We start from the raw sequence: 12,546 nt of genomic DNA, 5'->3' as shown, positions 1-12,546 counted from the left end.
GGTGCTGACTCGTTGGATATGTCCTGGGCGATCTGTTGCTTGATGATGCAGCGTCATCAACTTGTTCCACCTCCCTGGAATGAGCGTGTGCACGTCCACGGGAGGCCTCATGCCTTCCCCAACGGTTGGTGCTCATGATACGTACAAGTGCAAGGCAGTGCAGATGATTCAACCTCCTGATGGAACGGTGCCTACCGGTCTCACCAGACGGGACGGCATGCCAACGTGGACATCAAGACGTCAAGAGGCAGCCAGCCTGGCCAGGGAGCACAGCGAAACAGCCTTAAGTTTAAGCTAAAAACTCTCTCCCCGAGACACGATGGTCGATCGCCACTGTAACATTGGACAGCGATGATCACAGGCTTCACAGCTTCTTGACGACTGTGATTGTATGGTATGTCGTCGCATCGTGGACGAGATATGCCGGCCACCAGACTGACCAGTGCCGGAATCTGGCATGGGTCGTTACCGTGACATGGCGTCCTGTTAGGGTTGACGATCATTCCCCAATAACTCAAAGCGACTCCATTCCTGTTACCTTTCGCGGTGACTGTCGAGCTCGGCGCGCAGTACGTAGTTAGTGCAGGGCGTTATCAGGGGCGGACATTGGACACCGGACTACGGAGTAATTATCCTTAATTTTATTCATGACGATTCAGGTGAGCCTTTCTCTAGTCGCCGACTCGCCGCCAAGTGAGCACCGGGCCGAACCCGCACCCCCATTCATCACTTCAACTTCACCACCAAGTGGCACCAACACTACGGTCCACCACCAAGACTCCAAGAGAAGCGTACTCAGCTTCTCTTCCAGACACAGTGCATGATTTTGATAGGGGCGACTATGCCGGCAACAAGATCCGTGGGCAGAGAGGTCACGGCACAGTACGCATCTCTCACAGCATGGCGTTCTCAGAAAGACGGGCGACTGCCGTCCCTGCCGTTTGGTCCCAATCAGACTTCGCGATGTGGGATGCTGGGGTTCAGCGCGTGCAGGCGAACGGGAATAGCCAGCCGAGCAGGTGCATCAGCCGCACGATCGAAGAGGCGCCAGTCGTTAGACGAGGCGCGATCTTGGCCTCCATGCCTTTGATAGGTCTCGTGCACGATAATAAAGAACGGTGGAAACAAGACCGCATTATCCGCCGCCCCAGCCGACATTGCGCGGTCCCAGACCAAAACTCCCCACGTCAACCGTCAACGGACAGACCTCAAATGCAAATGCGTCCTTTGTTGACTAGCCTAGCAGATCTGTGACCCCGTGAACACGGATGAGACGCCATTCACAACTGGCGGTGCGACAACGTGCCACCTCCATATCCTGCTGCCCGCGCTGAAGATGTCGTCAGCACCAGTCGCTTTGAAGGCAACATGCGTAGAAGGTGTGCGGCTCTGTGCAATGATGGAATGCCATCCAGGGTCGAACTCCAGCCGACGAACAGCGGACGCGATGATGCTGCTGCCAAGTGCCCCAGGGTCCCAGGGGTGCTGAACCCCCTGCTTATTAGTACAGTATCGAGTACAGTACGGACGTGGGTTATTACTCGGGTCGTGAAGCAGACTGAGGCCATCATGATCTGGAAGATGATACTTCAATACTGCGCTGTATGTATTTAGTAACTGCCGGCAGGCCGACCATGTCCTGATTGAGTAGCGCCCAGGTGAAGATCAAGCGCGAGATGCCCATCTTGATCAGTGGGCAACTTATTACACGTATAACAGCAACAAATGACTGGACATGATGGTGGGTGGAGGCACGGGTCTGTCTGTCTCATCCAATCTTGGACAGACGCCCCCCGTAGTAGGCCAGCCTCTCGCATGTATCGTGAAGACGTGGAGGCGTGGGCGGTAGCGTGGCTCCATGTCGTTGATGATGGGGCCTTCATAACGTAGCGACGCCCCCGGCAATCAAACATTCAAAAGCTGCTCTGCCCTGTCATCAACAAATTTCATGATCAGAAAACTCTTGACAGTCTCTATTATCTGTTTTTGTTTTCGGTCAAGACTCCTTTAGCACAAGTGCCATCTTCTTTGTCGCCCTCTGCCTCTTCTCACACGAGCCCATTGACTCCCGACTTACAAGTCCTTGTTGGAGCACCCGCGCGCCAGAATACTCAACGACCCTTGGAGTCGTAGTGTCCAGTGAGCCAGCCAACTCACTTGATCGATGGCACGGGCTTTCATCCGATACAGTCAGCCGGACCAGGAAACGTACAAGTCCAAAGGACGCCTCAACACAAGCTGGGACCTTGGGGTAGCAGCGACTGGCAATACAAGACGAGGACCCGGTCCCTTTTCGAACACTCCTTGAGATTTTGTTAGCCCTTGAGCAGTCAGTATCGCTTCCAACACGCGAGTGGCTAGTGGACTCTGACAAGGAGACACAGCTTTTGGAAGGCCAACATTGGTCGGTTCTACAGCAAGGTTATTGTTTGTTAGTCCGCACGCGAAAGTGGACTTAGACAAGGAGACACAGCCTTTTGGAAGATCAACATTGGTCGATTCTACAGCAAGGTTATTGTTTAGTCCGCACGCGAACCCGAGGGAGCGCATCCAGCCACCGACGTACGGACTCGGACTACCCAATAGTCCATCACATCGAGGCATCGACGACACCCACTCGGCGCAAGCTTGGCTTTATTTATCCTGTCGAATCGACCCTGACGTCCCTTTTGCCGGAGGAGGGGACAGGACACGAACAGACAGACCTCTGCTCGAAATCCTCCGCGCAGGCTTTACTCGAGTTTAACTGCTGGTCGACTGTATCTCATTGGATTCTTTTCGTCGCTCTTCTTGAGCATGGCGCCCCAAGACGGAGCAGCGGCTGCTGTTCAACAGCGGCGACAGCAATACCCTGCACAAGGTGAGTGCTGTCTTAATTTGTCAGCTCCTGGCCCGGCCATTTGCCCCTCCAGTGGATCAGCTGCTGGAGAAGCGCTGTGTTACAGCGGATACCCTCTATCTTACAGTACCCGACAGTGCCGTGCCCTGAGGACCGGACATCGACAGCCAGCACATGGATGATTACCAGTTGGATTAGTGTCACTTGGTAATCGTGCTTACTGTTTGAATACAGTATAACATGTCTGGTAGCTGGTAGCTGGCAGCCAGAGCCCAGCACTGTGTCTAGTCGGCGTCTATACGTACTGAAAGCGACGAGTCCGATTTCCGTTCCCAGTGCAATCTCCCCCCACACGCCAAGCCGAGCAGGGTTCCTGGCGGTGTCACAGTGTGTCGTCACAGTGCCTACGCATGCACCTGCAGTGACGTGACCCGCGCTTCCTGCCCACCTCACGAAAAGCCTCACCTTAACGGCCCTCGTCCGCCCCCCCACCAACCAACCAGCCAGCTGCCAGCCAGCCTGAGCCAACGTCCGCTCTCCAGTCTTTCTTCCTCTTCTTCCACTCATCACTCTCCCCAACGCTACCTCCACGAGCAGTGCCAGCACCGGCTCAATCCCGCCCCGTCGCACGTTTAAAGCGTTTTCTCTCTTTACCTTTAGACTTACACCTTCCTGGCCGCCATTTCCCCAGGCAACGGCTGACATATATATCTCCTACCTCAGATGGGACCGCCACAAAGCCTCTCGGAATTCAGACAGGACAGACACTCCAGAAATCATGCAATACTAGCACATCAGACTCGCTCACCACCAACTCGTATACCCCCAGCTCGCCTCGTCAAATACCCAGCGACTTCTCGCCCGACGCTATCCTCGAGGAGGGCGCCGATTCGGAAGACTCGCCTACAGAGCCTCTCACTCCGACCAGCAGTCACTCGCCGCAGTTCACCACCGTAAAGCAGACGCAGACTGAAAACTACTATCCCTCATTCGATTACTCGAGACCTCAGCAGCAAGACTCGCGGCTCCCGCCAAGGGCATCGGCCGACCAAAGCAGCATTTGGCGCCCCTCTTCCGACGAACAGGCACAGCAGCCACCGCAGCAGGATTCGGACCAAGTCAATCCTCCGTCTCTATCACGACGATCGACCCGTAATTCGACGGCCAGCTTCAAACGCACAATGACAGGTCTTTTCCGTCGTTCCAATTCCAGCCTTGCTGCTGGAGAGCAGCAGGCCAACGCCAATGCTGCCTCACCACCGACGTCCAACCCTCAGCCGCGCGCAAGTCAATCGCAGGAGGATCCCGCGAAAAGGAATGCTGTTCCTGTCGCGAATCGCCCCCCGCCGACCAGCAACGGCATGGCAAAACCAAACCGCCGGTTCTCCTTCCACAGGTCAGCGACAACCACACGATCTAACACTCCGCCTTCGCCTGGATCGCCCCTTGATAGCCCTTCCGACGGAATCAATAACCTGCATCCTGCACCTAGCGCAAACAGTGCGCTCCCTAGTGCCAAAGATTTCGATAACAAAAGGAAGAACCGCTCGTCGACAGGGCTGTCCCTCCGCGGCAAGACAATCAACTTCCTGACTCCGAACACACCCAACGGGCATGGAAATGGGGTGCCTCGGTCTTCACGCCCGCGCTCACGCCGTGCTAGCAGCTTTGACTCTGAGCGCGCCAACTCGCGGACGCGATCGCCGCACACACAACACCACGCGGACCACAACGCCTACTCCGCCGAGCGTCAGGCATTCGCACTAGCACCAGATGCTGGCACCGGCACCAAGGCTCGGCGTATGAGCCTGAGCCTTCCCGACGAGTTCATGGTGGACGTCGCTGAGCTCACTGATGAGTTTGAGTACCAGTCCAAATTCCTTGGCCGTCACGGCAAGCACATCGGCAAGGGCGTTGCCTCCAAGGTCACGTTGATGATGCGCAAGGGCTGTCCGGAGGAACTCTACGCCGTCAAGGAGTTCCGTGGTAAATCTAGCAGTGAAACCCAGGACTACTACGATAAGAAGGTCAAGTCCGAGTTCAGCCTGGCCAAGAGTCTGCACCATCCCAATATTGTCGAAACCTTCCGCCTCTGCAAGAACCACTCGCGCTGGAACCACGTCATGGAATATTGCTCCGAGGGCGATTTGTTCGGCTTAGTGCAAAAAGGCTTTTTCCTCGGCGATAACAAGCGGAAAGACCGCAACTGCATCTTCAAGCAATTGGTTCAGGGGGTGCACTATCTGCACTCTCACGGCATTGCGCATCGCGATATCAAGCTCGATAACTTGCTCCTCACAGCGGACAGCAAGCTCAAGATCACAGATTTTGGTGTTTCCGAGGTCTTTTCTGGTACCCACCCGGGGCTCCGCGAAGCTGGGGGCCAATGTGGCCAACACATGGATGATGAGGTCCGGCTGTGTTCCCCTGGCATCTGCGGATCCTTGCCCTACATCGCGCCCGAAGTCATCGCCAAGAAGGACAAGTATGACCCTCGCGGCCTTGACGTGTGGAGCAGTGGGGTGGTTCTGATCTACCTGACCTTTGGTGGTGCCATTTGGGAGAAGGCCGCCCCCGGATATGGTCAATACGATGATCTCGTCAAGGGTTGGGAGAAGTGGGAGTCGAAGCATGAGCCTGGGGCTACCATGACAGACACCGATTATCCTCACCAGAGGGCCTTTGATATCGGCATTACTCCACCTGCACTTCGCCGTCTGTTGTTGCGGATGCTGCACCCCGATCCGGCCAAACGAATCAACATTAATGATGTGATCAACAACCGATGGATGAAGGGGGTCGAATGCTGCCAGGTGGAGTCTTATGATGACCCTTGCTTGCTCATTGACGCGACCAAAGCAAGTTCGTGGAACGGCAGCAAGAAAGTGTTTTGCCACAGCCATCTGCCTGCCAAGAGCCAGGGGCATTCCCTGGGCAAGATGCCCGGCCAGCCAGGATATTAGTAGAGTTTTGTTTTCATGTTTTGGCCAAAGCACGCTGTACACAACAGTGACTACAATCTGCGATCACAATTTTAATGCATAAGTGGCAAGCACATAGATTCAGCTTGGGATGCTGTCAGCCAACAAGACGGTCTGGCTGCATATTCTGTTACTTCCGAAGCATGGAGGCGTTTGGCGACGAGCGAGATGAGGTGGTGTTTGCGGTGCCGGCGTTGTTGCAGGGTGTTGCCTCACGTGGAAGGCTCTCGTCTCATAGAGATTGCGGTGAGAGGCAGATAATGGTACCAGGGTATTGAATACACGTCCTCATTGATCATCACTCGAGTCTAGTCCGTAGCTCCAGTCATTGCTTTAGCAGCATGTGGGTTAAGGCAGCTCAGTGCTTCAGCTCAAGGCGCAGTTCTCGACTTGCACTAGGGCATGGCTTTCCAAAGTCAGTGGTCAGCTGCCCGGGCCTGGTGATATACTTTCGACAAAGGGTTGGGAAGAATCGTCAAGTAAATATCTTATCTAATTTCCCATATTCAAGGTAGCTTCTTATTCATCAACTCAGCCAACTCGTCCAACAATTCCACCGTCTCGGCGGGACTCGCAATCCACGCCGTGGTTCCCACGCTCCTTGCCTTGAAGTCATTGGCACCAGCACTCAGGAACTGGTCGCCCACGTGCAATGTGTTCTCCCCCTTGATGCTGCGCCCCGGGCCCGCCCCGAACCACTGCTGACACACCGTGACGCCCCATGACTTGTCGCCGATATCCACAAAGACGTCGCGCCCGCCATTGAAGGCGCAGAAAGGGATGCGGGCGCGCGAAACCGACCCTTTGCGGTTGTTCATGCCGGCACTGTTGGTCATGGGAAACCCGAGGGTGCTGGCTTCCAGAATGCGCTGCACCACGAGGACGGTCTCCTCGAGGGACTCGCGGGCAATCCGGATGGACGGGTCCACGGCGATGATGCCCACAGCTCTGTCCTTGCGCACAATGGTGGCAGGCAGGTTCATCGTCCGGACGCAGTCTCGAAGCGCGCCTTCGGCCACGTCGAGTAGGGCGGCAATGTCAGCCTCGCCCCAGGCAGCCATCTCCGGCGTGAGCCATTGCTCCCGGGGCACAGGCGCCAATCGGTGAGGCGAGGACTGTGAATACTCGAATAAATAATTGTCTTCGCCGCCCATGATGACAATATTTTGCTTCTGCACGGGGTCAAGCTCAGTGGACTCCGCAATGGCGTCCAATAGCCCGTGGAGGCGCCCATAGTATCGATCGGCGGTTGTGTACCCAGCAGCTGTCACGATGCCGATTTTGATATTCTTCTTCATGAGATCTGCCATTGTTGTTAGTGCTCATGTCCGAAAGACGCGCAAAATATTCCAATTACCCAATAATCGTGTGACCACGGGGTTATCAGGCTCCAAGCTCTCTCCGTCGTCGTAGAGCGTAACATCACCATCAAATGTCGCCAACTGCAGCGCGCCGCCGGTCACAGCCATGATCTGGGCCGAGTTCAACACCAATCGCACATCGTTGAACGAGGGGGCAACATATCGGCGGGAGGATATGTAGCGTTTGCGGTCCTGGTATTTGAATGCCGCTTCGAGTGGTAGTCTTGTGAAGAAGGGTCCTGCTGTTGGTACCAGCATGCGAAGTTTGGATGGGAAGGAAGCGTCAATCTGCCGCGACACTGAAAATTGTCAGCGTGCTATTCTTGAAAGGCGCTGCGAGCGGCGGGATCTTACTATGGTCGTCAATCATGAGTTCCACATCTCGGAAGATCTCAGCATAGCGACGGTGCGCCTCTGCGGCTGACTGGTCGACGTCTGTCCCATCGCCAAAAACACCCGTAGGTTCGGAGTAGAGCACAAAGGGGACAGCTAGCAGGCCTTTGACCCATTCTATGTTGTCGGTCAGCCCAACTGATCAATCGAAACTGGAGTCTACCTGGACTTCCGATCTTGTATAGTCCAGGGCAACAACGAGAGACTCGAGGAATGAGTCACTTCACGTACCGATGAATTGGTCTCGCCTGTGCGTCTTGAGGGCATCTGTGAGTCGTAGTCAGTCTCATGAGGGAAGGTGGGGCAGCGAGAGGTATCGTCAACTGACACTCTACACGGTATCGGGTCGTCATCGTTTCTGTTGCAATAGGTTCCTCACAAAAAAGTCCGTAGTCACTTTCGAGATGAGTTGAGGTGAGGTTGGTCGGTGAGGGGAAGAAGGTGAGGCTGCACGTGTCGATGAGTGTCGCTGTCAGTGCCTTCACGGCAGGCGCCGCCGTCCGCGCCTACCATGGATTGCTATGTTGACGCATATACTGCGCTAGCACAATTTGCATAACTCGAGCAGGCATTAATGGACCCTGGAACGAACCAGGCCCCTATATTTGTCAACAACCGACCTACATAAGGTACGGATACTCCAGTCGCTTTTTTATTCTCGTGGCTCGACTGTAGGCTTGTCAAAGCTTGGATCCCCGACGACGACGCTGCTCCTGGATTACTTGACGTCCAAACGGCTCCTTAACGTCGCAAGATGACCATCAAGATGAATAAATCATTGTGCCATCAATAACGGTGCGGCAGAGTCTGCCCTAATCTAAGTACCTAACTGCTGCTACCTATTTCCCAAACAAATAGCCATATGGCTTTGGTATCGTCCGTCCAGAGTCACCTCGCTACATAGACTCCAAGTCTCCATCCCTCCGCCACTCATTCGTCACCACAAGGAACATGAATCGGTTTGCACTATCTAATTGTCTTCCGTCCGTTGACTTTTCATCCACCCCGTCGCTGTGCTGCTAGGGCACGTCTATCATACGCTCGTGTCGTTATTGTTCAAGGTGCGGCCGGGTTCGGAAGCCGCGACCATCCTCTTCCAATGTGCCATTGCGTTGCTGTTCAAAAGGGTCCCGGCTAAAGACCTATACTATGCACCCTGTCGGCATTCGTGGTCGATGCAGGACTGCACAGCATTCTTTCGCGCAAGGGTCAGTTGGGGCATATGCCCTACGCCTGGACTGCTTCGGCTAGCTGCTGCTGCTCCATCGCGATCTCGTCCGCGCGGACCATAACACTCTGCAAAACGCCCTGCTGGTCAGGCGACAGCTGCGATGTGAGAGATGTGTAGAATTGGGGCTGATCCTGCTGCATGCGGAGCATGACACCCTTGAACATGGAGTAAGGCTCCAGCTTGTCAAGAGGGGAGTCCAACAGGTTCTCCTCTTCGCCAAGATCATCGTCGGCGTCGTCGTCGATAGCGCGGCTAAACTTTTGGGCCTGTAAAGTGTGTTAATATTGTTGCATCTTGGGCACTCGATCACGTCGGTGGGACTCACCTCTTCATTCAAGAAGTCCAGGTAGGCTGCGCTCTCGTCCTTGACTTCGGCGGTCACCTCAGTCTCGGCGGCGGTGTCTTGCTCGCCGTCCCAGTTGGCCTCCTCATCAGCCCACTCATCGTCGTCGCCGTAGTCGTAGCTGCCACTGAACTGGAAGTCATCGCGGAGGGCGTCCTCGCGGTTCTTCAGCGCATTGGGCAGCGTCCTAAAAAGCTCAGTGACGCCTTGTAGCAAGCGCGGCCAGCCAACCGAGACGCTGGCAGGAATCTGGTCGTGGTTTAGGTTCAACAGAGCTGTAATGGCAATGATGCACAGCTTTTTGTCGTGCACGCGGTTGAACGAGTTCATGTGGCTGAACCACAAGCTGAAAAAGCGGTTGGTCCATCCCTTGCTCTCGAGAACCTGCAGCGCAAGCACCGGGTTGTAGTTGATGGCGTTGATCACCATCTCCATCAGATGAATCCTCGTGGTTTTGACCTTGACCTCTTGAGGACCGCCGAGGATATTCATCGCCATGATGATGAAGCCCTCAACGCACTGGTCAATAGATCCCTGCAGGCATAGCATCATAGCCTCGGCCAGCTTGCATGCGCTTATCCGCTCCAGGCCCTGAACCTCCTCTGTGAACATGTCGGCGATCATGGAGTAGAGTGCCTGGATATACTCGGGCGTCTGAGCAAGCTGTACGGCACCGTAGCGCACAATGTTGTCTAACGCGGGCAACATATCCTCGAGGTAGTACTCGGCGCCGGCCTTGAAGGTGGTGTGGATCAGCTGGAAAGCTTGCCACATGTTCGGAGAGATGCTCTTGGCTGCGAATGTGCAGCTATCAATGATTTCGAACACTTCGTTGTACAGATCTAGATTTGTCAGTGCCATATTATAAAAGTCACCGAAGGATCGAGAACTGACCATAAAGCTTGTTCTCGAGGGTGACCTTGATGACAGGCATCAGGACAGCCTCGATGTGCAGCAGCACATCGGGTGTGCTCTCCAAAGTCAGGATCAACGTCCCAATGGTTTGCAGGACACCCAAGGCGGTAATGCTCTTGTCATCGTAGTCTGTCAGACCCTCGCCATCATCACCAGCCGCTGCCTCCTTCTCGAGGAGTTCTCGCACGATGCGCAGGTACGTGTCGCGCAGCTGCTCACTAAGAGCCACGGCAAAGGGAGTGAGCTCGGCCGCGAAAACCTCCACAAAGTCCTCCATGACATTGGCCAATGCATCGATATCGGCCTCGTTTGCGAGCTTGAGCAGCTGTTGCATAATCGTAGGGATACTTGTCTGCATTTCATTGCGGATAATGTCGTGGCGAATCAAAGGCTGCAGAGCCAAGGCGGCCGTGACCCTCACTGGCAGGGCCGGGTCGGCCATGCACTCGAGAATGTGGCGGTAGATGGTCATGAGGTTGTTTTGGTCCTGGAAGTTCAGCTGCTCGAACTTCTCGATTGTGTCGCAAGCACGAGCACGCAGGTACCCCTTTTGGCTGGTGAACTCGGGGAACACGTAGCGAACCAAGAAGTATTCAACCTGACCGGCGATGGGACTCTTTTTCCCGAGGATGACCGGGGCGAGAGTGCCAATCATGCGAAGCGCACCTTCCTTGCGCACATGATCTTTCTGGTCGTCGGGCTGGGCTTCGTATTCGTTGACAACGTGGTTCACGTACTTCAAGATCTCAAAGGTCTCCAGACGCCGGTTCTTGGTGAGGTTGACCAAGAAGTTCACCGCAGCGACATCGGGCGCGGCGGCGTCCTCAAAGTAGTTGAGCTTGCGGTGCAAGTACTCCTGAGGCTCATCCTCAAACTTCTCGAGGTCATCCTCTGTGAGGCACAGGATGGGGAACACGAAATGCGTGACAAGATTCGTCAGGTGAGGCTTCAAGTGAACCCACATCTCCTTCGGCTTGACGGATTCGTCGAGGAAGATCAGCGTGTAGGAAAGGCAAGGACGGCTGAGCCAGGCGGTCTTAGCAACCCATTTCTCAATCTCGGCGAGGTAGTGCTTCATGATCTCAGGGGCAATCTGCTGGGTGAATCTCTTGGCGAAGACAAGCGCCTCGTCTCCCTTCCCGGTGGACGAGGGGTTCCCGTGTCTACCCACATTAGCACTTCTGAAACTTCGCGTACGTGACAACTGCCGTACCGAATGAACAAACGGTTCAAGTTGAAGTATGCCCACTTCTTGGCCTTCCACCAATGGTTCTTCTCACGATCAAAATCATCGCCCTCCATAGCGCTGGGTGGCGGAGGTTTTGAAACAGTGCCGAGAAGAACTGTACACCAGCCAATGTTGACCTGTTCGTCCCTCAGATGGGGGCAAAGCTCCAGCTGCGAGAGTTAGTATTCCGATGTTCAGCGTCGCGCTTCCAAGGTAGGCCTACCCAGCTAGCATGCTTGTACGCCTTAAGCGCAAGGTGAAGCATTTCGCCCGCCTCTTCGCTCTCCTGGTTCACCAACTCGTTGCAGATGGTCAGCAGACGGGGGAAGCTAGCCTCGACAATCTTGTCAAAGTGCTCCCTGTCTTGGCTGTCGGTGGACTTGTACCTGAAAGCCCGGCAGAGGGCCATGAGGCACTGGAGACCGGCGAGCACGGAGTTGGGGTCGTTAGTGTTCAGTAGCTCCATTGTGAAGTCGATGAAGCGAGGCCATCTCGAGGGGAAGTCGCATTGCAGCACGCGCTGCAGGACCGGCAAGAGTTGCGCTCGTATTTGAGGAGGCGATGCCGCCAGTAGAGGCACGAGTCGGTCGCGAACGCGGGCCTTTTCCTCCTCTGCTATCCCAGGTTCCGTCTGGCCTTCTGCGACGTACCAGGCGCGCTGGACACGATTCTTGACGAAGATAACAGCTATTTCCTTGCGTTAGCGGGCGGGTTGTTCGGTAGCGCATGGAGCGGAGCAGATATTTCGTACTGGAGAGTCGAACACTGTTGTCTTGTTCGGCGTCGAGAATGTTGAAGAGACAGTCGAGAAAACCTGCATTGTCCTCGATCTGATACACGTTAGCGATCGTACCGGAGGCGCAAAGGCTCAACACACCTGCTTCAGCTGCATTTCAGCGCGACGCCGGTTGTCAGTGTCCGGGTCAAAGCTCGCCGCGAGCAAGCCCCTGATGGCCGCTGGATCCATGATGAAGGGTTCGCGCCCGTGGACGGTTTCCGGGCTAAAGCTGCTGGTATCTCTGCTTTCGATACGATATATCTCGAGTTCGCCGTAGGGGTTCGCTGCCTACGGGCGTGCGTTGAGCGGTGGTCGTCCGTCTTTGGCGGCTGCTGAACTGACAGAGTCGGACGGTGGTGGGAAGAAAGTCGATTTGGGCCAGGCCTCAAGATAGTGGTGGTGGGCTGGCCTGGCAGCGGCGTGCAGTGGGATGGATGCTTGCTTGGTGGGCTGCGAATGGCGGGGCACTCGAAATGC

At 55.3% G+C, this 12,546-nt stretch overlaps 3 protein-coding genes across 3 annotated transcripts; 1 reads left to right on the top strand and 2 right to left on the bottom strand.

Moving 5' to 3' along the window:
- Positions 1-2,796: 2,796 nt before the first annotated feature.
- On the top strand, positions 2,797-5,802 carry F5Z01DRAFT_674453 (serine/threonine-protein kinase hal4; the record flags this gene model as incomplete). Its single annotated transcript, XM_046265044.1, has 2 exons — positions 2,797-2,860; positions 3,638-5,802. 2 exons carry the CDS (start codon positions 2,797-2,799, stop codon positions 5,800-5,802), a joined length of 2,229 nt encoding a protein of 742 aa, XP_046118061.1.
- Positions 5,803-6,304: 502 nt separating this feature from the next.
- On the bottom strand, positions 6,305-8,090 carry F5Z01DRAFT_656047 (IMP-specific 5-nucleotidase). The gene is made up of 5 exons (XM_046263553.1): positions 7,903-8,090; positions 7,806-7,841; positions 7,536-7,691; positions 7,178-7,480; positions 6,305-7,123 (listed from the first exon to the last, which is right to left on the bottom strand). The coding sequence occupies exons 1-5, from the start codon at positions 7,925-7,927 to the stop codon at positions 6,327-6,329; spliced, it is 1,317 nt and encodes a 438-aa protein (XP_046118060.1). The 5' UTR covers positions 7,928-8,090; the 3' UTR covers positions 6,305-6,326.
- Positions 8,091-8,801: 711 nt separating this feature from the next.
- F5Z01DRAFT_622453 (armadillo-type protein) lies at positions 8,802-12,258 on the bottom strand (the record flags this gene model as incomplete). The annotated part of the gene is made up of 7 exons (XM_046261271.1): positions 8,802-9,071; positions 9,131-9,990; positions 10,043-11,226; positions 11,277-11,461; positions 11,515-11,978; positions 12,043-12,121; positions 12,169-12,258. 7 exons carry the CDS (start codon positions 12,256-12,258, stop codon positions 8,802-8,804), a joined length of 3,132 nt encoding a protein of 1,043 aa, XP_046118059.1.
- Positions 12,259-12,546: the final 288 nt, after the last annotated feature.

This window comes from Emericellopsis atlantica (assembly GCF_019669845.1).
Source record: "Emericellopsis atlantica unplaced genomic scaffold F5Z01scaffold_14, whole genome shotgun sequence".
NCBI lineage: Eukaryota > Fungi > Ascomycota > Sordariomycetes > Hypocreales > Bionectriaceae > Emericellopsis > Emericellopsis atlantica.
Note: the sequence above shows the minus strand (reverse complement) of the source record. Positions and strands in the feature narration are given on the sequence as shown.

Coding starts and splice junctions, on each gene's coding strand:
- F5Z01DRAFT_656047 (XM_046263553.1), bottom strand. CDS start 7,927: ATGACGACCCGATACCGTGTAGAGT. Junction 7,842..7,902: donor GACCCGATACCGTGTAGAGT/GTCAGTTGACGA, acceptor TACGACTCACAG/ATGCCCTCAAGACGCACAGG. Junction 7,692..7,805: donor CAGGCGAGACCAATTCATCG/GTACGTGAAGTG, acceptor CCGACAACATAG/AATGGGTCAAAGGCCTGCTA.